Source organism: Epinephelus moara, chromosome 19 (assembly GCF_006386435.1).
Source record: "Epinephelus moara isolate mb chromosome 19, YSFRI_EMoa_1.0, whole genome shotgun sequence".
Lineage (NCBI taxonomy): Eukaryota > Metazoa > Chordata > Actinopteri > Perciformes > Serranidae > Epinephelus > Epinephelus moara.
The window spans coordinates 35376917-35399569 of record NC_065524.1 but is presented as its reverse complement, the minus strand read 5'-3'; the positions used below and the strand labels follow the sequence as shown (position 1 = coordinate 35399569).

The 22653-nt window shown below is 39.9% G+C and overlaps 2 protein-coding genes across 8 annotated transcripts in view; one reads left to right on the top strand and one right to left on the bottom strand.

Annotated features, from left to right (window-relative positions):
• Positions 1-114: 114 nt before the first annotated feature.
• On the bottom strand, positions 115-6738 carry cryzl1 (crystallin, zeta (quinone reductase)-like 1). Of its 2 annotated transcripts, XM_050070616.1 has the most exons (13): positions 6498-6738; positions 6047-6124; positions 5107-5179; positions 4944-4988; positions 3799-3867; positions 3041-3174; positions 2785-2896; positions 2503-2523; positions 1986-2084; positions 1723-1835; positions 1402-1507; positions 1273-1318; positions 115-674 (listed from the first exon to the last, which is right to left on the bottom strand). In XM_050070616.1, the coding sequence occupies exons 1-13, from the start codon at positions 6561-6563 to the stop codon at positions 578-580; spliced, it is 1059 nt and encodes a 352-aa protein (XP_049926573.1). In that variant the 5' UTR covers positions 6564-6738; the 3' UTR covers positions 115-577. The 2 variants fall into 2 exon arrangements, with proteins under 2 accessions (XP_049926573.1, XP_049926574.1); XM_050070617.1 differs by lacking the exon at positions 2503-2523.
• Positions 6739-7920: 1182 nt separating this feature from the next.
• The window catches only part of itsn1 (intersectin 1 (SH3 domain protein)), a 50809-nt gene continuing 36076 nt past the window's right edge, over positions 7921-22653 (top strand). For 5 of the 6 annotated variants that reach the window (XM_050070461.1, XM_050070462.1, XM_050070459.1 and 2 more), the window contains exons 1-14: positions 7921-8079; positions 14952-15010; positions 16272-16364; positions 17101-17164; positions 17348-17508; positions 18154-18339; positions 18694-18772; positions 19097-19197; positions 19295-19358; positions 19457-19594; positions 19854-19948; positions 20832-20971; positions 21258-21380; positions 21726-21875. In XM_050070461.1, coding sequence (XP_049926418.1) covers positions 14983-15010; positions 16272-16364; positions 17101-17164; positions 17348-17508; positions 18154-18339; positions 18694-18772; positions 19097-19197; positions 19295-19358; positions 19457-19594; positions 19854-19948; positions 20832-20971; positions 21258-21380; positions 21726-21875 — 1422 coding nt within the window. In that variant the 5' untranslated portion in view covers positions 7921-8079; positions 14952-14982. Of the gene's footprint in view, positions 8080-10999; positions 11137-14951; positions 15011-16271; positions 16365-17100; positions 17165-17347; positions 17509-18153; positions 18340-18693; positions 18773-19096; positions 19198-19294; positions 19359-19456; positions 19595-19853; positions 19949-20831; positions 20972-21257; positions 21381-21725; positions 21876-22653 lie in introns of those variants that run through there. The other variant, XM_050070460.1, reaches the window with a different exon arrangement.

Genomic DNA, 22653 nt, shown 5'->3' with positions numbered 1-22653 from the left:
GCAACATTTTTTACGACAGCAACTTAAATTGTTTATATTGTGATATATATTATGATCTTATAAGCAAAACATAACACTTTGCTGTATTTACCTCAAAAGCAAGAATTGCAGCCATCTTTGTTGTGTATTTATTGAGTCAAATGAAGCCTTTTGTGGATTCTCAAAGAAATATGACGCGACAATGACCAGACAGGCTTTAATGTGGGTTGTAGTCCCGTGGAATGAAAGCCACATACAAATCTTACATATTCAGAAGTCGATCAAAGGTTTCTGTGTTTGGAGGAAACACAGTGGCTCGTTGGTTCAAACTGTTTCCTCAGAACCATAAGGAAATTGATTCTTCCTGCAGCTTTAAGTCAAGCAGGTCAAATTAACTGGAGACTCTGACCACAGGTGTCAATATGAGTGTCTGTTTCTCAGTGTTAGCTCAGACATGATGTCTCCCTACATGATGCATGCTTCAATTTTCCCAGTTTCAGCCCCCTGGAAACAATTTGCACGTAAAAACAACCACTTGTTATAATAAACAGTTAAAATGCACAAAGAAGTGATTTCTGTGAATCTCAGACGAATGTGGTCAGAGTTGAACAACAGCCTTTTTCTTCTGATGACGCTGGACAGTCTCCATGGCAACCGTGGCTTCATAGAGGGGGACCGCCTCCTCAGGCTGAGGTCTGGAGAGACAGATTGAAAATTAAATTTGATTTAAGTTATACAGCAGTCTGTACATCTTTAAAACGGCAGGCCGTAACTCCTTATTTTGTGCATGTAGTTGTGATCTTAATAGTCTTAAATCTATAAACTCAATTATGAAACATAACACAACACAATTGGGGGCATTTAAATAAAACCAGGGAGTGCTTCTTTAATTTGATAACTTGCAGAGAAAAGACAAAACAGATGTGACACACAAAATGCAGTTTCTTATGCCTTCTATATTTAGAGCAGCACTAGGGCTCTTTGCAATCTGACGGCCCGAAATCATGTGACATGCCCATGTTTGCCAGCATGCATTTAAAATACACAAAAGAGATGACAAAAATACCTTGTTTGTGATTCAGCCTGACATTTATACATAGGCGCATTTCTGCCCAGAAATACTGAATTTAAAAGTTGTATGTCATGTTTGATATCGCGCTTGATCCAATTTAATTTCCACATATTCACCCAAAGTTGTAAACGGCTCATTCTGTAGTCATTGTATTTCTCAGCATTATGATTTTGTCTGACCCAGCTTTAACCCTACCAGGGGTTTGTTGTGTGATAAGTTACCTGAGTACTCCAGTTGACATCTTCTCCACAATGTCCTTCAGAATATCTGGCACAAGGCTGTTAAGGAGGGCATGGATGTACCTGATCATGTGCATATGTTTTAGATTACACACTGTGTGCAAAGGATACGGAGGTATCTTCCTTGCTGAGCTGATGAAGCCGTCCACACTTCATCGTTGAGGAAAGAAATGGAGGCTGACTTTAGGTGCAAATATCTGCAATCTGGAGGATCCAACTGTGAAAATACAAAAACACAGAACAGTGATAAATAAGACTTAATCTGTACTTTTGAATTGAGCTGTACAGAATTATGATAATAAATACTTGTTTTGTAAAATAGTTCTTTTTTCAGTTTATTAGGAACATATTTAACCTGTATTATGTGTTCTGTCTTTGTAACTGGAGATTCTAAAATAACAGATATGAAGTAATGATGCAGCTCTGACTCACCTGCAGGTCTTTGTGGGATGTGACCCAGTGCCCCCCAACTCCCAGCACACTGATGATGTCATGCTTGTGTGGGAGGAGCTTTGTTTCCTCTGACCCTTCCTCCTGCAGACGCACTACAAACACACAAAGCAAAATGTTCTGTTGTTACAATGATGAATTGAAGGTTGTTGTTGATCTGCAGGACCATTTATAAGCTGAGGGCACGCTGACAGTTCATCAGTGTGAATAAGACAGAGAAACTTGACACAGAAAAATGTGTTTACCTCCAGAGTCTATGACTATATCCAATCCCAGTCCTCCCGTCTCCTCCAAAACCACTGCCAGCAGGTCTGATGAGTCGTTATAAACTGGAATAACCTTGGCTTTACACAGAAAGACACAACAACATGGTTTCATAATCAGTTTGACTTATAATACATTTAAATATTTAAAAAGCTGCTGACTAAACACCAGTCTCAAGGCCAGTTTGCAATTCTGCTCCTGTCTGCACAAAACATCTAACTGGAAGCTCATTTAAATTGCAGAAGTTGCAATTCCGATGTGATCCACATGATGGCAGCAGGTTTTAAATTGAGATTTATTTTAATTTCAGTCTCCCAATGAGAAATTAATAAAGTCTTATCTTGGAGTAAAACTTAATTAAAAGGCTTCAGACAGACTTAAGATACACAAACCAAAAACCTACAGCTCATTGATTTGAGCAGACGGCTACGCACTGCAAGAATGAGAAGACAAGCAAGGATGCAATTAAGCCAGAAAGACAGAAAGAAAAGATCTCACCTACTAAAGGATCCTGAACACCTGATGAAAATATGAAGGGGAGGACAGAAGAACAGAGGAAGATGAGAAAAAGAAGCAAAGGTTTTAAATAGGGTGAAAGAGGAGCAAAAAAGCATGAAATTATCCAAAAGGAGAAGTGGTCCATACTTTGATTTTGTAGAGAATACATTTAAAATCATTTTACAGACACTGCATGAAGATTGGGTTTAAAATTTTACATTACTGTTAAGAACACAGAAAGAAAGTGTGAACTACGGACATCACGTATTGGCCTGTGCGTACCTACGCTGGGCCGAAGCTGCTCCAGGAATGTGTGTTGTTGCGGCGAGTGTGATGTGGTTAAAACCTTCACTCCGTGGTAACAAGCCAACTGGATGCACATAAGGCCAAAAGACTGAGAAGGGAGAGGAGATATGAACATTACTGCATGTAGACAGAGATTCACTGGAATTCAACACATCTTTTCTTCATTAGAGAGTTTAAATGCAGAGTATGATAGAAAACATGGGGAGAAAAACTACTACTGCATTTTACTTACACTGGCTCCGTCCATGACCAGGAGTGTGTGTCCTGCTGCCATGCGAGCGTGTGTGTGCAGAGCAGTATAAGCACAGAGGCCATCACGCAGTGCTCCTGCCACACACACCGAGCTGAGCTTCTCTGGCTTCTGAACTGGAGAACATAAACAGAAACACACACATGTATTGGATCAGTTGGATCAAGGATTTCATCATGCCTTAATGATGTCAGAATTTCTAGCTTTGAAGAAAGCTGATTGATATGTGTATAAAATCAGAGTCAGTAATCAGTTTAAGTGCTGAACTCCAGCATACTCATGTCCTCTCTCTCTTCTTGTACAGGACAAATGAAGTCAGAAAAACTACAGGTGGAAGCAGGTCTGGCGGTCTGTGCACTAAAGGTGCTTCTACACAGTTCTGCTTCTTTCAATCTACCAGTAGCATTTCTAAGTACATGCAGTGCAGATGAAAGGCTGACAGAAACAGCCACATCAGAAAACCACAGTGCCTGTTGTCTTTTACAGCAGAGTGAGAACAGTTTGACCTTTTAGATGAAGGGGGGTGTGACCTGGACTGCCTTTTATGTGAGCTGACTGGTCACAAGATGAAAATAGAAAAGGTGCTGACTTTAATCAGAAAAAAAGTCAGTCAGTGCTGGTTGACTGTGTTGTGAGAATTTGTGTTTTATGCTGGTTGCACAAGCACAGTGTGAGTGTGTGTGTGTGTGTGTGTGTGTATACGTGTGTGTGTGTGTGTACATGTGTGTACAATATGCTACCTAATAAGTGTTCATCTATGTCAATGACATCACAGAGGCCAGAGCAGGGAGAGTCCAGGGGCAAAATACCTAGAGAGGGAAGTTTGATGAGTGACAGAAGGATACAATAATAATATAAAATAATAAAATACAATCCGCTTAAAGCAAGGACAAGAAGCTTTCATTTTGTCTTGATTGTGGCAGCCTCTGTTGATAAAAGCAGTAGAGTTTCCATGAGTACCACTTCCTCGTGTCGTAAAGATCTTGTTCTGGCAGAGCATGCACATCCCGCAGTACATTTTATGAATAAAACAGATATATTAAACACGTCTATGAGGAAGAAAGCCACTTTAGGATCAGTTTGAATCCTTTTAAATCCAGCAATTCTCTCCATCTGTTGAATGAGCGACCGAGGTTAACTTATAGCTTCTTCCATATAGCTTCTTTTTTTTTGCTCTTGAAAATCCTTCCCTAGTTACAGCCATAATCACGAAATATTACGTCAAAAACAAAATTATCTTGAGAAAAATGCCCTCCTGCTTCCTTATAAGTGGCTAACATACTACTCACTGCCAAACTTTGCTTCGGAAAATGAAAACATAAACCCTTCCGGTCTGCGTGCCGTAAGTCATTTGCTTTTGTAGGTCATACAGAAGCATCAGTATTAAATTGAGACTTTTTCAAACCAGTTAAAAACTCACTGTAGCTGCTTTAAGATATACAGTGCATGTTATCAGTGAGGGGGATATGGACATTAAGAAGGCTGCAAATCCACAAATATTACAATATTAAACATTAAAAAAAAGTTAAGGTGGTATTTTATTGAGTCAAGAAGGCTTTTTGTTTCACGTGAATAAGATCTAAAAATGTTACAGATTTTAGTAAAATCCTTTTATTTGACGGGAGCTGCAAATCACAATATCTGGAATTAAAAATGTTTCACACAATGCAATAATATGAAGAGGAAATACATGATAACATCAGCTCTAGTCATTGTTGTTGAGTAGTTATCAGACATTAGAAATATATCTGACAACAAAAAACAACCCTATTTCCTGTCATGCTCTCCATTGTCCGCACAGTTATCATCATGCTCTATATTTCACCCACAACCACTGTCAGAGTCAGAAGGCAGCTCGTAGATCAGATAAATAACACAACCCTACCTACAACCTCGTCCTCTGGCTGGAAGAAAGAGACCTTATCGCCCACTGCAGGAAAAAACAGAAATGAATTTAAGTGGTGCTGACAAAAGGTCTATGGAGGCACTCAGTGCTAATCACATGTATTCATTTTCAACAATCATGTAGGTGTTTGTGTGTTTGCAACCTTGCAGGACGACCCCGGCCACCTCTCTGCCAACAGGAATTAATTCTCTCTGGATCCCCACGTCATCGAGCAGCTGGAGGGAACACAGGATGGATGAGCAGAGAGAGGAGGAATAATCAGTTATCACTATGAAACAATACCACAGTTCCAAACAGCCTGTGAGCTGTACGCCATAGGTAAGGGTGTAACATGTAAGTTACAACAGATCAGTGTCGGCTGGAAGCTGGACGTATATGGACACATGCTACATGTGGACTACACAAGATGAAGATTTTGATTTGAATTGATTTGAACCATTACAATATTTAATCATGCACTTAAAGTTGCATCTGGATCATCTTCATTTTTGGTTTATTTTAAAAGAAGAAGAAGAAGAAAAGATACTTTATTGATACCTGAAGAATTTTTTTCCCTCTCTCTCTGTTGTCATATACACACGGGACCAAAATACACACATATGGGCAAACAGGACCTACACATGCATTTAATGGAGAGATGTCAGAGCGAGGCTGCTTTGGACAGGCACCCCACGCAGCTGGGGGTACAGAGCTGTGCTAAAGGGCGCCTCAGCGATGCCCAGGAGGTGACCTGGCACCTTTCCACCTACCAGTCCACACTCCATGCTTGGACCGTACAGGGAGTTGAGCCGGCAACCCTCCAGTTCCCAAGCCAAGTCCCTATAGATTGAGCTACTGCCTCAAAATATGAATCAGTCTTCTATTAAACTATTTATTGCTGGTTTGATGGCTCTCTTTGTGACTGCTGAATGCTTTATTGTAAATAAGGCTTTGTATGAAATTTCATGATTGCAAGATGTATATAAAGTGAATGATCAATTCATAAGTGAATTAAGTTTCCATTTGGTCTTGAATTGAAGCTCTCAGTTCTGCTATCTGATCAGTTTCTAACCAGGCAGCAGTCACATCTTTGATTGAAGTACCTTGAGGTCCAGCGGGCTGAGTCCACACGCCTTCACCTGAACTCTGACCAGATGGTTGCCTAAAACCTCTGGAAGACTCTGGAGGGAAACAAATAGACACAAATGCAAACAGACACAGAGAAACAGTGCTTTAAACCATTGTACATTATAATCACGTGAGGTGCACACAAGGTCTCTATAGTTTAGATGCAGAGAAAGACAGATTGTAAGGCAGACATAATGGATGCATTTGATGGCTGTCTGTATGCTGGACAAATGTCATCTCAGCAGCACAGTGATGTCTGCAGGTGGAGCCACAGTTTCACACATGCAAAGTAGTTTCCTTTGCTTCTCCTGATCTGAGGCTTTAGTGTATAGTGCCGTTGAATATGACTCCTAATTTCAGACTTCAGACAGCATCATCAGTATCCACCTGCACAGTCAAACCCCTAAAAATGAAACACAAACTCACCGTTTCCTGAATAACGAACTTGGGCTCAGCATCACTCACTCCAGCTCGGCAGTATAAACCTTTCATACTGTTACACCTTTAACTTATGCAGCTGCAGGTTCGCAAAATATTAAAACCTGCTCGACAATAATCTATTCATATAGCAGTTGTTTATTTCCTTCTGTAGAATATGTTGTAGCTTTCCAGTTAAGACAAAACTGACAAGCTCCAGTCAGCTGACCTCTTCTTCTTCTTCGTTGTTCACAATGTTTGCTTGAAGAATTAAAACTCCTCACAACAGCGCCTTCTACTGGACGTTATATTCTACCAAATCTTAAAAGTACTCTCAAAGTACCAGTACATACAATAAAAATCACTTGCCTCGGAAAAACTAAAGGTAGATTCGAGTGCAAATGTAACCACCATTTATCAACATTTCTTTCAGTCACACTTTGCTATAGTATTTGGAATAATGTGCAATCTATCATGTCACTCACAGTTTCTATATCGTGTCCACCATGGCCCACTGTGATCCTTCACATGGATCACGCAAAAGGTCTGCAAAAGCCTTAATGTCTGCATATAGGCCTATTTTGTTTTAATCTTTATCTTTTTCCTGTATTTTTTTAAATTATATTATCAGTAGGCTAAAATCTTGAAGTAGTTGTATATTCTATTTGAAAGCTTTCCATTTGTTTATCTATTTATAACAAGGACAGTCCATTTTAGGTTTATATGTTCCAAACTCTGGATGCATGACATTCTTCTAGGCTTACCTTTAAAATTTACATGATGTAGGCTATACTGGCAAATTGCATACAGGAGTTTCTACTCTTAATCTTGATCCTACTTGGTTTCAGTTAAGATAAAGGTTATTTCTTAAATATAAATATATAACTGGGGATTTTACCTTTTCTTTCCCTTGTTAAATTGAGATATTTTATTTTATTTTATTTTATTTTTATTTATTTATTTTAAAATTTTTTTATTCATTTTTTTATTTACTTTTGTGTTTTAGAAGCAAGCAGCATCAGGCTGAACCTTGGATGGCTTTACTGTATTTTTCCTAGCTTCAAGATTTTACCATTGTGATAGACGTGCATGGTTTTTTTTATTTTTTATTTCTAGGTGAGTAAACCACACCCAGTGGTGCAAATTTTCAACTCTGTTTACATTTATCTTATTTTATTTCATTTTTTTTTATTTCATTCTATTTTATTTATTTTTTTCATTATTTGTATGAATATATTCACAGAAAAAAAATGTGATATTTTTCTAATCAACAGCAGCCGGCAGGAGCGCAACTAATCCCTTTACTTCACCGCGTCCCTGAGGCTAGGGGCAAGCCAACGGCTCGCAAAGTCTCGCGAGGTTAGGTCGACATCCGTATGTTAACTATCACGTATCGCGATATGTCAGAAGCGTTACCCCATTTTCCAGCTGTCCCTCAGTCGGTCGGGATTTCGGAACCACGGGAGAATCACCGGAAAGGGTTTTGGTGATAAAACAGCACATTTTGGAAGGAGATACCACATTATATGGTTACATAAACACACAACGAGCTACTTTATCCGGTATTTCACGATGGAAACTGAACTATGAGGTAAGGGCAGAGTGTAGTATGTGTGGTGTGGAAGAATGTCCCTGAGCGGGCTGACGTTAGCTTCTCACTGGTTAGCTTACTTGCTAGCTGCAGTGATACTGTATAGACGTTAGCGCGGCTAGTTGGTCTTTTTTACCCGGTGTAGCTTGCTAATGTCAACCTTCAGCTGTGATATTAACCTGTTTAGAAGGTGTCTGATATTGGGTTGTAAAACAAGACCAGAGCGACAAAAATTAGAAGACGATGCCATCCAGCTGCTACTAACAGTTAGCCAGTTTGCTAACGTTAAATCACTGCATCTGCACTGCCAGCCTGTGACCTAACGTTAACATTAACGGGTGTTACTTGAGGTTAACCTTAGCTTTGCTAGTAGCCGGGTCAGTTGAGAGAAAAATGATGAATCAACAAGGTTGCCGACAGTGCTGGGGCAGGCAGTGACTTTCATGGGTGGAGGTTTTCTCTGTTAGCCTAGCATTTGCTAACGTTAAACCTGATGTTGGTCACAGCTGGCCATCTGGCTAACTGTCCAGTCATAACAGCCCTCTGTGTATTTTGTTACTGTATCTGCTAAGCATGCTTTGGGTCGTTGGGCGAAGCACGTTAACATAGACGAGTCCGCGGAAATAATGCAGGAAGTGAAGATAAACTAACAAACAGCCCTTTCCTGTTACAATAAACGCTGTTTCCAGAGAAGTAAACACAGTCATCTTTCATTAATTGATATGTAACATCAGCGTTTTATTGACCTTGATTGGCTTACCAAGCTGGATCAGCTAGAACTAGTTTCCATGGTAACGCGGATGCTGACAGATCCTCCTAAAGGTGGGAGACTTGCAGATGAAAGCACCATGTCCAAAATTTTGACTACCATGTGGATTAAAATACTCAATGGTGCTTTGATCCAGCACCATTATTGATTCCTATCTGTGTCTTATGTACTTTGAAAACTTGGTTGTAAAGGGCAAAGACACATTTGCCTGCAGAGTCCGTTTGTTGTTTGTCATGGGCACCTCCTGTGGATAACACACCCACCCCTGCTAACAATAGCAGGTGTTCTGCAGGAGACTGGCAAAATGCAGCGTTGCTGACCCGCCCTTCATTCTGCAAAGGGTTTGCCTAGATTAGAGCTGAAACAATTCACTGATTAATCAATTAGTCAATGGAGGGGAAATTAATTTGCGTCAGTTTCATTAGGGATTAATGGCTTCAGCTGTTTAATCGAGCAAAAGTTGCAACCATTCTGTGACTGAACAATCTTAAATGTCAACATTAAGTGCTTTTGTTTTCTATAATTTTGAAAATAATTTCTTGGTATCTACGGGCATTTTTTACATTTATATCAGTTTGATTTTTTCAACAGACCAATACCAGTCAGAAGTTTGCAGGGCAGTCTAAAGTTTCATCAAAAGTTGTGGTTATAAATTATTATTACCACATAATTACCAGTGACAATAATTTGCACCATCTCTGTAATACTGACTAAAGGTGATAGAATCGGTCATAACGTTTATGTGTGGGTTGCATTATCATGATTTTGGATATAGGTAGGAGCTGGGCAGTGTGTGCGATCTGTGATTTGTACGTGGTCTTCTCTATGTGCCTTGCAGCCTCGTCAACTTTTATTGCTTCACAGATCTACTTAATTTATATGAAGAGTTGTATAGGTGGAAGAACTTATGAAGTTTGCAATGTAAGCGTGTGACAAATCTCATACATCATCTTATGTTCATATAGCTCAGTTAGAGGTAAACATCTGGCACTGTTTGTATATTTCATGCTTACAGGAAAACACACCAATTTCATTAATTAAGCTTTTAATTTCTCTTCTGAGTGATGTTTTATGTCTCAGAGTTCCTGGTTTGCTGAGAAATCCACATTACTAACATTATCACCCAGAGTCGCATTTAGAAAGTTCAAAAGTTTACCTGTGAGCACTAAACTTTTCAGCAGAGTTCAGCTGTGTTCAGGATGGTGCCTTTGTGTTCTAGCTTCAAACAACCTATAAATCACAACCACATAATACAATTCATTATCCCAGGACTGTATTCAGCATAGTGTTTCTTTCATTTAAGTCCAACAGCTTCAAAGGACAGAATTCATAATAATTTCCATCAGCAATGAAAAAGCGGTGAAACATTTTAAATGGGGATAAATTAGCCAGATGGGTCAGGCAGCCACCTATTTTTAAATCGATATTACACTCTAATATCCCTCTAATATAAAGCCAGTCATGCCATCTGACAAGGAATACCATTTGGTAACCTAATGTAAGGGGCACATGGCCTTAACGCTCCTGCACAGACATACTCACAGGTGTTTTCACATTTTGCTTTAGTAGAGCAACTCACAGCTAATCTGATGTTAACAGTGTATTTGTAAAGGCGGTGTGGTTCTTCCATCATTTAATTTTACATTGTGCTGACTGTTAAAGGACGTTTCCTTTTCCCAAGAATCAGGGCTCAGCAGCACTTAAAATAATCTTTTGGGATAATGAAGTGACCTGCCCTGACTGTTCAGTTTAAGAGTCTTTTGTTTTTATACCATGATTACATCATTTTACTACAAAGTTAAACAAGAAGTGACGTGGTGAATTTATGTTGTATTGACATTTTCCTTGTAGTATAAGCAAGAAAACTAAAACATCGCAGTGTTGTACTTCAGTTAAACCTGTTACCATCCAAGGCATTTTGGTCCTGCTGTCAGTTTTTACATTTTGATGGTGTTAACGTTAGCCAGCTGGGAAGGCTGGAGAGAGCCATGAGGGAAGGATGGAGTGATACAAGAGGGAGGAGCTGGGTGAGTGTCCTGTCACCTCTCATGCCTCACCACTTGACAACAGAGTGATAAGAATGTGTTTCGAGAGAGAGACACAGGGCTTATCGTCAGTGTCTGGGGGTGTGCTGAGACTCAGTGTTTCTTTAGTGTGTAGATGAGAAAGAGGGGGACTGTGGGGTGTGTGTGGTTGTGTGTTGTGTGGCAATGCTGATATATAGAGGCTGCGGTTAGCCAAACCATTATTAACCATCTACCGAAGATGAAGTCAGCAAATTCTTGAAGGTAGGGCTTAATTTAATTATCAGTCAAACCTCTGATGTTTTTTCCATTTAATCCATTGATAGTTGAGTCAAAAAAAAGGGTAAGAATAATGGAGAACGTCACTGAGAATTGTCGGCAATCACAAGGGAAATTTTCAACATCTTTACATTTTTAAAAGTCTAATTTGCAGTGAGATTAAATGGTGGAACCAGCAAGAAAATCTTCGCATTTTACTGTAAATCAGTAAGTCATTCATTTTCTATTAAACAACAAATTGATTATTATTTCTGCTCTACTTTGGACTAAAACGATGGGGAATCATGTGACTGAAGACAGAGGATTTTAGTCAGCACAGTGAACTAAATCAACAGTTGTGATGTGTCCCGCATTTCTGGGCCCATTTTGATGTTCGCTATTGCCTTTTTCTTATTCCTGTAGACAACAGGCCTAACGCAATTAACATGATGTCATGTTGATATGTACAGTAAGGCCACAGTGGGTGTGGCAGAAATGCTTTTCTCTGTCAAGGCAGTGGATGAAGAGATTTTGAATTAAGGCCGTAAGAGTTGTAATTGTCGTTAATATTGCTGTTTGGGCCAGGTGCCTCTGTAACAGTATGTTGCTTGTTGCTTGAGGATTGTCTGTTTGGCATCAACAAGTTGTTTTGCCTTCAACTCCAGCTGAAAATGTGCAAATTGAGTTTTGTATATTGATGCTAAATCTTTCAAGAGCGACTCACACTGGATCTAAGAATCATTCTTGCCATTGTCTTACTATGAACGTCCCATGTTGTAGTATTTTTTCCTAGTATTTTCAAACTACTCTGACTTAGAGGAACTTGTTCACAGATGCACAGAGAGAAATCACTAGAAGCAGACAAGACCACTTGGCTAAAATAGGAATCACCAAAAACATAAATTGAAATACAATACCACTTTTTTTCTGTAATGCACAGTACAGCTCAGAGTAAGTAATGAAAGAATGTAAGAATAATGTGTATTTTCTTAATGTATGTAGCATTGCAGCATCTGTTGTACAGAGCATCACTTGGTATGCAGTTGTCCCGAATTCATTCATGAAAGAAGGGAAAGGGGGAATGCTAGTGGGGGTCAGCAGAAAAATAAGGGGGAGGGACAAAGAGAGAAGAGAGTCTGAAACCTAATCTGTATCATGTTCTGAAGCAGCCTTTAATGTGAGTGTGTGCGAGGGGAGGCTTAAATGGGCATCTGCCGCAAGCCTTGATAACAGACCAACACTCCAGTTACATCCCAATGCTCTAATTATACAGACTAATCCTACAAATACAATACATGTACACAAGGAGAACAGAGCATAAAGCCCTCCAACATGCACTGATGACAAAGGAAACAGATGCATGATGGCTGCAACTAAAACATTCAAATCTATAAGCAGTTGACTTTCATTAATTAAGGTTTTAAATGAGTTTGCTGCTGGATTTATAATTTCTGCCAACTTTCAGTCTGATCAAAGACAGATATTTGCATAATTAAAACAGAATACTTGGAAAAGATCAGCAAATTAAATGAATTGCCGTGTGGTGGACACGATCCAGTGAATTCTGTTTGCAGCATGATTTCATATCTTTTTTTGCTCAGATTTTCCTGGCTGCTTCTACAGTTTTACTCGTGTCCCAAAGGGTGTGATCATTCTTGCCACGAGTTAGCTTTGAGGTATTGTGGTAACTGGTGCTCGTAAACAGAAGTCACTTTGATTTACAAGCTTTGCTAGTTTTGGCATCCTGATATCTCACTATATTATACATAAGCATCATTCTTGTTTCAATGCCTCTAACTTTACCTAAGGATAACAGTGTTTTATGCTGCTATTTAAAAAAGAAATAGCTGAGCCTTGTAATGCCATAAACTCATAAGTTTCAGGGTAATTTTTCAGTTGTCAGTTCAGATCATATTCTCACTAAATTGACATGCTTTTTTTGGTGCCTCTGGAGTTTCACTATCTCTTGTGTGAAATGAAAAGAATTGATTTAGATACTTCAGAATTTGACAAAATAAAACAAAAAGAAAAGTTTAACCAGCAGTTTGATTGTTCCCATCTCCAGTAAAAGCAGAAGAAAAATCTACTGTAGTTGCTCAACTGCTTCAATATTTTCTCAGTGGCAGCCGTGAAAGTGTGTGTGTCTGTGTGTGTGTTTGTGTAGGGTGGGCTTTGTTCGTCTGACCTAGTTAAGCTGGTTACTTTGTCCTCCCACTCTGATGATAATGGGACACACACACACACCACTACACCCTTCAATAGGCCAAGCCAAGAAATAGTTCCAGTGAAAATGTCCACAGCAATGTCTGAGTGACTGTCGCTGCAAAGAGATGTTGCAGTTGAGTTTTGTGATCGCTGTGAACTAAATTCCACCCACCTCCATTATAATATGGGGGTGGCAAAAGTCTCAGAAGTGGATTTCTTAGAACCTCATTAAACTGACCCTTTAACTGTGTTTCTTTGTATCTCCTAGTAGGAAAACCAGATTTTTTTTATTTACATCACACCAGGGGGAAGAAGTCAGCAACCCACACATCCACTCACACACTCTCGCTAAGTCCTTGCCTGTTGCAATGTGTGTCAGATTATTATTATGGGTTGTCTGCTGGCCACAGGGATACAGGGGAGGGAGGCAGGTCTGGATCTGATTAACATACCTCGACTAGGGCAGAGGTATGTTATATACAGACACACATATATGGTGTGTTATTGTGCGGGTGTAAGGCACTGTTTTATATATAAACAGATTAAAATGTTTTTCAAAGATAAGCCTTTAAAAATATGTTTTGAGCCTTGAAAAGTCTTACTCTAATCACAAGAGTAGATTATTTTAAAAGTACGTTAAAATCTGTCCCTCAGGACTTCCTTTTTTTATTATAGCAGCTACATTGCTGAGTTTGCAGTAACATTTTCTCAGGTGGGGGGTTGTTCTGTCTATATAGATGATTGTCCCAGTAAACACTACCCTCCATCACAAATTTCTTGTTTTGTCATGTCTTTTAGTTATCAGTTTCCAGTTTGTATTGCCTGAAAGAAACACGGACTTTAAAAATAATCCAGTGGGGCTTTTTTACGGACCAGCTGTAGAAAACTGGTGTTCACTGTGGTCAGCTCCCAAGTGAGAATGTGTGTAAATGAGTGAGTGTGAAGCAGAGTGGTTTTGAAAACAAGCAAGTATGCTCAGGCAGCCTGCCCTGCATAAATAAAGGTTCGCTGCCCTGTTGACTTGCACCAGCACGGCAGACACAGTCCAGTCCCCTGTGGATTGGGACTAGCCTGAATACCAGATGACAACAGCAGACTGATGCAGAGCTCTTTTAGCATTTTTTTCGTGGAGATTAATCTAAAACATGCTATTTTCCTTATTGAGAAATACTGTTTTTATTTGCTTTGTGATCCGTCATTGCATCAGAACAGTGCTTTAAGGCACAGGAAATATAATGGCTCACTGAGCAACTGGAAATCACTACTTCAGCATCAAAGGACAGCAGAGTGGGAAATTAACTCCAGACTCACGCTGGAAAATCGTTTCCTCTCACTGAGTTTGTCTACTGTATCAGCACCTCTGGCAGGTGACCAGACATTATATGGTCTTTTTAAGATGCTGTTAAGCATCTAGTTGGATTGCTGCTGACACTGGTGACTGAAGCCACTCCCTTCACCATGAAAGCTTCTCTTCGGTTCACCAGTGAAATGTTTTTAATGTGACGTGGTTATATTACTAAATTATTTGTTATATTGCTGCATTATTGAGCAGTTAAATATTCAATGACATAGATCAGATAAACACTTCATCTCTGTTTCTTCATGTGTTGTTTCAGGTGTTGTGTAGTGCAGAAGACTGAGTGAACCATGGCACAGTTCCCCACCACATTCACAGGTCAGTATGTGTGTGTGTGTGTGTGTGTGTGTATGTGTGTGTGTGTAACTGGCATGAAATGTGGAAAGTCGATGTTTATATTTTCCTCTCAGAGTTGACAGCTAAGAGTCAAGTGCAAGACGGCAGCACATTGCTCCATTAATCCACCACAGTATTCCATCAGTGCATTAGAAGACGAGACACACCTTCTCACGAATCCACTTTCCATTTCCATAACCAGTCCTAGAATCCCCTCAAGATCATTTATCAATCTAATTGTAAAGCACAATGAGTTACTTTAGGGGAGAGGCAGAATAAAGTCACGTGATAACAGGACGTAGCTGCAACATTGCAACATAAAAAGTATAGTGCCACCAAACCAGTAGTCTTAAAAAAAGGCATACACAGGGACATATTAGCAGATAAGACAGCTATCAAAATAACCTCAGAGTGAAATCTGTGGTCAGTTCTGTCAGTGAGAGACTGGAGGCAGACAGACAGACGGAACAAAGGCTGACTGACTCCAAATGCTTAAAAACCACACATTGTGAGATTTGTCAGACAATAGGCAGATTTGTAACTGTTAGATGGAGCATATTGCACACTTGACTCTGTGCTGAATGAGGACTAGCCACTCAAACCATTGTTAAGCAGTTGTACTGAAAGGGAGACATTCATCTAGAAACAACTGAGGCTGAATGATGGCATAACTGCATATGTGTCATATCAAAAATATAGATACTTCCAGTGTGAAGTATTGGACAGGTGTAGACAGAATTTACGTTGATTGGATTTTTCTGCATTTTTTATTTAACACGTTGTGGCAGAAAAATCCAGGCTACATATGGAAAGAATAAGCATCCTTCTCAACAACAGCTAACAAAGGGAGTTAAAGGAAATACTGGGCTATTAGAAAAGCAGAGAGGCGACAAGACCAGCTAATTATTGAGAAAGACCACTGAATCATCCCTGTCAGCTAGTGATGAGTCTGTTAGATTAATGTTACTGACTCATGGACGAACTTGCCATGTATTCAGTTTTCTAAGGCCTCTGACTCTCAGTCCCTCATCCATTCATCCGTTTTTCTTTCCTCATCAGTGTCTGAGTTGACAGTCTTTCTTAAGTGTCACTTAACGGGAATCCTCTAACAGGAACTGAAACTCATGACTAACACATTCTTCTCATGCTTCTCTTTTCTCCCTCTTTCTGTGTGTGTGTGTGTGTGTGTGTGTGTGTGTGTGTGTGTGTGTGTGTGTGTGTGTGTGTTTCTTTTGTGGGTTAGGTCCAGATGTGTTTCTGATCTCGGTGGATGAGAGAGCCAAACATGATCAGCAGTTTCTCAGCCTCTCTCCGACTGCCGGGGGTTACATCACAGGTAACAGTCTCCCTCCCTCTGTCTCTGTATCTCACCCACACTCCACACACACTTTTACAGGGTAAGGGTAAGGGTGAGATGAGGACATGAACAAAGGCAGTGTCATTTCAGGTCCTCAGTGCTTGGATGTGTGCTGTAGAAAGCAGAAACTGGATGAAGAAAACTACATTTGAATGACAAAAAAGCATTTGAAAGTAGAACCAAAAGTTATATTTTATGTTACAGAGTGATCTCAAATTATAATGTGCCTCATAGGTTAAATTGTTTTCTACCAATCATTTAACAAATCCATTATTGGTATACGATGCAGGATTGTCGGATGCTGTTTGTAAAAATCCTCATCAGTGAAAGTGAAAATAAAAGCTAACCAATTATTCTTCTGTTAATGATTGTTCAATCTACCAACTATTTTTCTCGAATAATTGTTTGGTCTATAGAATCTAACCCCAATTTTCCAGAGTACAAGTACATGTTACATATCTTCCAATTGCTTGTTTTGTATAACCGACAGTCTCGAACCTAAACAAACCTAGGAATTGTTTGTTGTTGTGTCGCCTCAGACAAAGTGCAATATTTTATACATTTTGTATTTCTGTCAGTGTCCTAAGAGCTAAAAATGAGATCCAGTATTTATCTGTTTTGAAATGGGCTTTGGCTTTCTCCATGTGGTCAAAAGTGGCCTTTCTTTTTGGATTTGTCCTGTGATCTCACATCCTGCTTCTCTTTGTCTGTCAAGGCGACCAAGCCAGGAACTTCTTCCTTCAATCAGGGCTGCCCCCTCCCATCCTGGCCCAAATCTGGTGAGTCACATAGCCAGGAATTTTTTTAATAACTCACAGACTATCAATCATTGTATTAATTTGAAACTCACACGATAATGACATTATGTTTAGTATTAACGTCTATTCACACAGTTTGCAACTACAATTTTTTGTGTAGCAATACATCAGTCTTTTAACTTTTATCTCTGTGTGTCTTTTAAGGGCTCTGGCTGATATGAACAGCGATGGTCGTATGGACATTCACGAGTTCTCCATCGCCATGAAACTCATCAAATTGAAACTCCAGGGTCACCCTCTGCCCCCCGCGCTCCCTCCCAGTATGAAACAACCCCCACTGACTTTACCCCCACAGGGTGGCTTTGGTAAGACAGACAGAATAACACAACGGACTGTGTATGTGATATAACTGTTAAATATTTATGGCAGCTGGCTCTGTGTCAACCTGCTTTGTTTTGTTTCATAAAATCACACTTCTAAAAAAATCTGCCTCACTAGCAAGTTTAGGCAGTGATTGATTGTAAGACTAAATAATAACAGTGATAATTTTAATCTAATTTTTATTCTGAACTGGGTTAATACAGAACAAACACTGCACACAGTCTAATGTAATTACAGAGATGTAATCTTTTGCTATCAGTTCATGTCACAGCTGCAATGTTTTTTGATGTCATGTTCTTCCCTGAAAAAGGGGTGGTGGTAAAACACTGCAGATGTATTTGATAAGGATTATGTCACTTTTTGTTTTCCAAAGGTCATTCAGGAAATGCTTGCTCACTCTCATTCAGTCTGCTGCACCTCTGAGGCTGATCAATAAAGTTATAATGCAAACACAGTAAAGAGTCATAATGTTCCTCTCCTTCAGCTTACACTGTGGCTCTCATGCCCCAGTTACTAGTATGAATAAAATCTCTTAATTCATCACTAGAAACTCATCTCTTATGCATCTTTTGAAAAATACTCTGTGTTACTAATAACAAAACCTGTCCTGCACATCTGTTTTCCTCCAGGCATGCCCCCCATGCCCCCCATCGCAGCTCCTCTGCCAGGCGTGCCTCCGCTCCCCCTGCCACCTCTCCCTGTCGGAGTGTCTCCTCCACTCGTCTCTTCCGCCCCTCCTCCTCTACCCCCGCCCATCGCCAACGGAGCTCCCCCCACAGGCATAATGCAGCCCATCTCAGGCTTCTCCCACGCAGGTAAGGCACTGTAACAACACGGCAAGGCGGTGTGTCGAAATGTTTGCTTTGCTTCTGTAGCAACTGTAGTTGTGGACAAAGGTCTCAGCCCCAAGCTTCTGTTTACACATCAATTACACATTTATATTTACAGTAGTAAGTAGCAGGTCACTGTTTTGTAGTGAAGTTAGAACCAGGTATAGCAGCTTTGCATTTGTTGCTGACTGACTGAATTTAATATCACACCATAAAGGAATGAAATAAGATGACATGAAATTAAACGCTGCTGTGTATATGCTATTTGATATTAGGTTAAAATGCTCAGTGTCTGACCACAGCCTCAAACTAAAATGTACTCTTCTCTGTCTCTGCCAGCTCCCTCTGTCAACAAGTCTTCTTCATTTAATCGTTCCAGTGCAAAGTTGCAGAAGGGGTCGTCCTTGGACGCTGCTAGGTAGGTCACATAATCAGAAATGTTTCCACCATTTTGCCTGGTAATAATCTGCTACGGTGAGAACATTTCAGATGAATTATTGTCACATCGTTATTGTAGTTTCTGCCAATATCTTTACAAGCTGTTAGTTACTTATTTTGCTTTTGTCCTTTTTGCATCAAGTTGATATAAACGTAGGCATACACACTTAAACCACTCAAGGTGCTTGGCAGTATATTTGATAGTGGATCTTACATTTTATGTGCTTATTTTTGCTTTCAGTCTGCTGTATGGTAAAGTCACTTAACTTACCTTCTGTTCTTTGTATTCTTTTACTCATCCAAGTGCTCAGCCCCCCCCTGATTGGGCCGTTCCTCAGTCCTCCAGGCTGAAGTACAGACAGCTTTTTAACTCCCATGACAAGATGATGAGTGGACACCTCACAGGTACTCACACGCAGACTGACATGTTATGATTTATGATGATATTTCTGTCATGTTTGCCACAGCATTAAATGTATTTGGGGACTTTTCTTTCTCTCAGGTCCCCAGGCTCGCACTATCCTGATGCAGTCCAGTCTTCCTCAGGGCCAGCTGGCCACAATATGGTCAGTAAATTGAAATTCAACAGTTTAATCAAAATCAAAATATTTAGAGGATAATGGTCCTTGAAATGCTTAATTTGTTTCATCATTTTTTCCTACAGGAGTTTATCAGATATTGACCAGGATGGAAAGCTGACCGCCGAGGAGTTTATCTTAGCCATGCACCTCATAGATATGGCTATGTCAGGGTTACCGCTACCCCCTGTGTTACCACCAGATTACCTCCCGCCCACATTTAGGTAAGTACTGTGATTAAATACCGCATTAACTGACAGCAGTATATTATGCTGTAGTTTAAAGCAGATGTTTGCGATAAAGTTTCAGGTCAGATTGAAGTGAAATGCATTTATCAGTTTTTACAAAATGTGTTTTATCCATCGTTGTGAATTGTGAACATTAACAGAAGTAATAAAATGTGTATCCCAGATGTGTCTACTGACAATACTGACCATGTGTATTGATAATTTGTATTGTTTCGACGATGTGTGTGTCTTAAAGGCGTGTGCGAAGTGACAGTGTTCAGTCGGACCAGAAGAGCGTGCAGGAGGAGGCAGAGGAGGAGGCGGAGTGCAGCCAGGACAAGAAACTACCAGGTGATTGGTCCTGCACATTACATCATAGTAGACCCTATTGTGTTTTTGATAAACAAGGATGCTTCACCATCTGCACGCAGCATTTAGGTTCTTTAAAACACTTGTCAGTAATTTTGTCAGTGTTTCTGTGATCTGTCAGCTGCCTACGTACCACAAAACTCTTCTGCCTCTTTTGATCAGTCCCTCCAGGATTACACTGGCTGTTTTGGGATTTTTTTGCAGCCTGAAATGCCTGATTTCACAGCAGCTTTTTAAAAATAGTGCAGTGTATGTTGCAGTGTTTTTAGGTGTTCTTTTGTAGTGATATTGTGGCAGCAAGTGAAAATTGCAAAAAATAATTGATTGATGAAAAATCAAAGGCAACTTGTTCCAGTGAGAATAAAATTGCACTATTCTGAGTTTGTGATTCATACTACATCAACATAGCTAGTAACCATGCCTGTTTAATTTAACTCACCTTAATTCTTTCAGCACATGCAATAGATCTGGATACAGCCTCTGTCATGGTGATTTATCTTGTCTGTTTTCCACGCGTTTGTGCCATTCTCTGGGTGTATTTCATGGAAGAAAAGAATTTGGCTAGTGCTAACTTCCAACCCTGATTGTTGCAATTGTGACATTGCAACATCCTGGAGGGGCTGTGTGATTTAGTGCCACACAAACAGCAGTCCACTTTGCTTTTTAATTTCAATCTATGTTGTAGCCACTCTTCATTAACATTCATGTGAAAGATTCTGACAGTTTGAAATAAAGCAGAATAGTGTAAATGCGCACTTCTAAGTGCTTAAGCGAGGGCAGAAACATGGCATCATATATCCCATCTGTAAAAATATGAAATCAAAGCTACTGCATGTTTATATTTACTCCCTTTGTATCACCACAGTGACATTTGAGGATAAGAAAAGGGAGAACTTTGAGCGAGGAAACCTGGAGTTGGAGAAGAGACGTCAGGCTCTGCAGGAGCAGCAGAGGAAAGAGCAGGAGAGGCTGGCTGCGCTGGAAAGAGAGGAACAGGAGAGAAAGGTATACTCTTATCAATTTCTCATGTGCACACTGTGAGCCCTCATAATTTGAATTGGTCATGGCTAATGGCTTGTGTATAAGGCTCTAAAATATTTGCATTTATAATAGCCTCAGTGTTTTCATTGTGGCAGCCACAATACCCCATGTCTTTGAAATAAATCAGTGAATTATTTACTTTTATGACAAGTGTTGAAACTAGGAGGAAACGAAAATGCATTGGGGTGACCTGTAACAAATAATAGAGCTGTTTGCTCTGCCGGCTCACTTTTGTGTGTTTGTTTTTCAGGAGCGTGAGCGTCTGGAGCAGGAGAGGAGACGACAACACGAACTAGAAAAACAACTGGAGAGACAGAGAGAGCTGGAGAGGCAGAGGGAAGAGGAAAGGCGCAAAGAGATAGAGAGGAGAGAGGTATGAAGAAGACAGGAAGGGGGGAGGAGGCAAAAATGATTACCAGGTATCTGCATTTTAATTGAAGAGTTACGGTTGAGTCGACATTTAACTGCTGCAGGCTTGTAATTACATCTGCTCCAGACAACTTAGAGGCCTTTCACTGCCCTCTTTAAATCTCAACTTCTGCAGTAAAGAACCTAATTCACACTCCTACACCAGATGGCTTGTTGTGTATAATGAAGTGTTATATATGAATATAATTTGATGCAACATAATATCCAATCTTCTGTAGTCTTGTTCTATGAGCTGTAATATTTAGTTGGGAAAATAAACTTTTTGCTTTGTGTGTCTTTGTCTGTCCAGGCTGCTAAGCGAGAATTAGAGCGTCAGCGTCAGCTGGAGTGGGAGCGTCAACGTCGCCAGGAGCTTCTGACTCAAAGAAACAGAGAGCAGGAGAGTATAGTGCTGCTCAAAGCCAGGAAGAAGACCCTGGAGTTTGAACTGGAGGCTTTGGTAATCAAACAAATGCACCCACACCTAGTCACATAATCAAACAGTACACACAGAGTAGACAAGAGAGGATACTGCTTGTCAATCAAAGGAAGTCACATTTTGACAGCTGACAACGTGCTGTACTGCATGGCAATTATTAACAGTCAAAGTCTCTCTGTACAGTCTGTACAATATAGACAGGACCACAGTGATCTAACTGAGCTGACTGACAGTACTAGTTTCAGAGAGTTACTCTTTGGACTGCCAGATCAGCCAGTGTCTGTTTGTGTGACAATGGCAGGCTTAAACTTTTCTTTAAAGACGAGCCAAAAGCAACTACTAAAACCAACAGGAAAAACAGAACAGTTATCAAAAGTTCTTTCTGTAACCTAATTTATTTGATTTATGTTATAGCACATAAAAAAACACTAACTAAACAATATAAATAATAACAAAATACGCAAGGGAGGCCAAAAGTCTGAAAGGCTTATCACAGGTCTCCCCCAGCTGTGACGAAGACTCAAATAAAATAAACTTTAAGTCCCCTTTCAGACATGTTTTTAGATATGTACTACTTATACTGAGACAAATATTTGTTTAACATGGTTTTCCCACATAATAGCAAGGAAAAAACTGGAAGCAAATCTATTCTTTCTCCATCACTTTCTCTTTTGGCGTCTCCAGCGCTGCTAGTGTAAGGTTGAACAGTGAAAGAGTAGTGTGTATCAAGATGGCTGCCGTTAGAGGAAACATTGGAGATTATTCATTTGTTTGAGCCTCAGTCAGAGCCAGACTCAGG

What these genes read in the sequence shown, in the direction of transcription:
- cryzl1 (XM_050070616.1), bottom strand. Translation starts at nt 6,563, where the DNA reads ATGAAAGGTTTATACTGCCGAGCTGGAGTGAGTGATGCTGAGCCCAAG. An exon ending in AGTTCGTTATTCAGGAAACG is followed by an intron (nt 6,125 to 6,497) that starts GTGAGTTTGTGT and finishes GTTTCCCTCCAG; the next exon opens with AGTCTTCCAGAGGTTTTAGG. An exon ending in ATGTCAACTGGAGTACTCAG is followed by an intron (nt 675 to 1,272) that starts GTAACTTATCAC and finishes CTGTCTCTCCAG; the next exon opens with ACCTCAGCCTGAGGAGGCGG.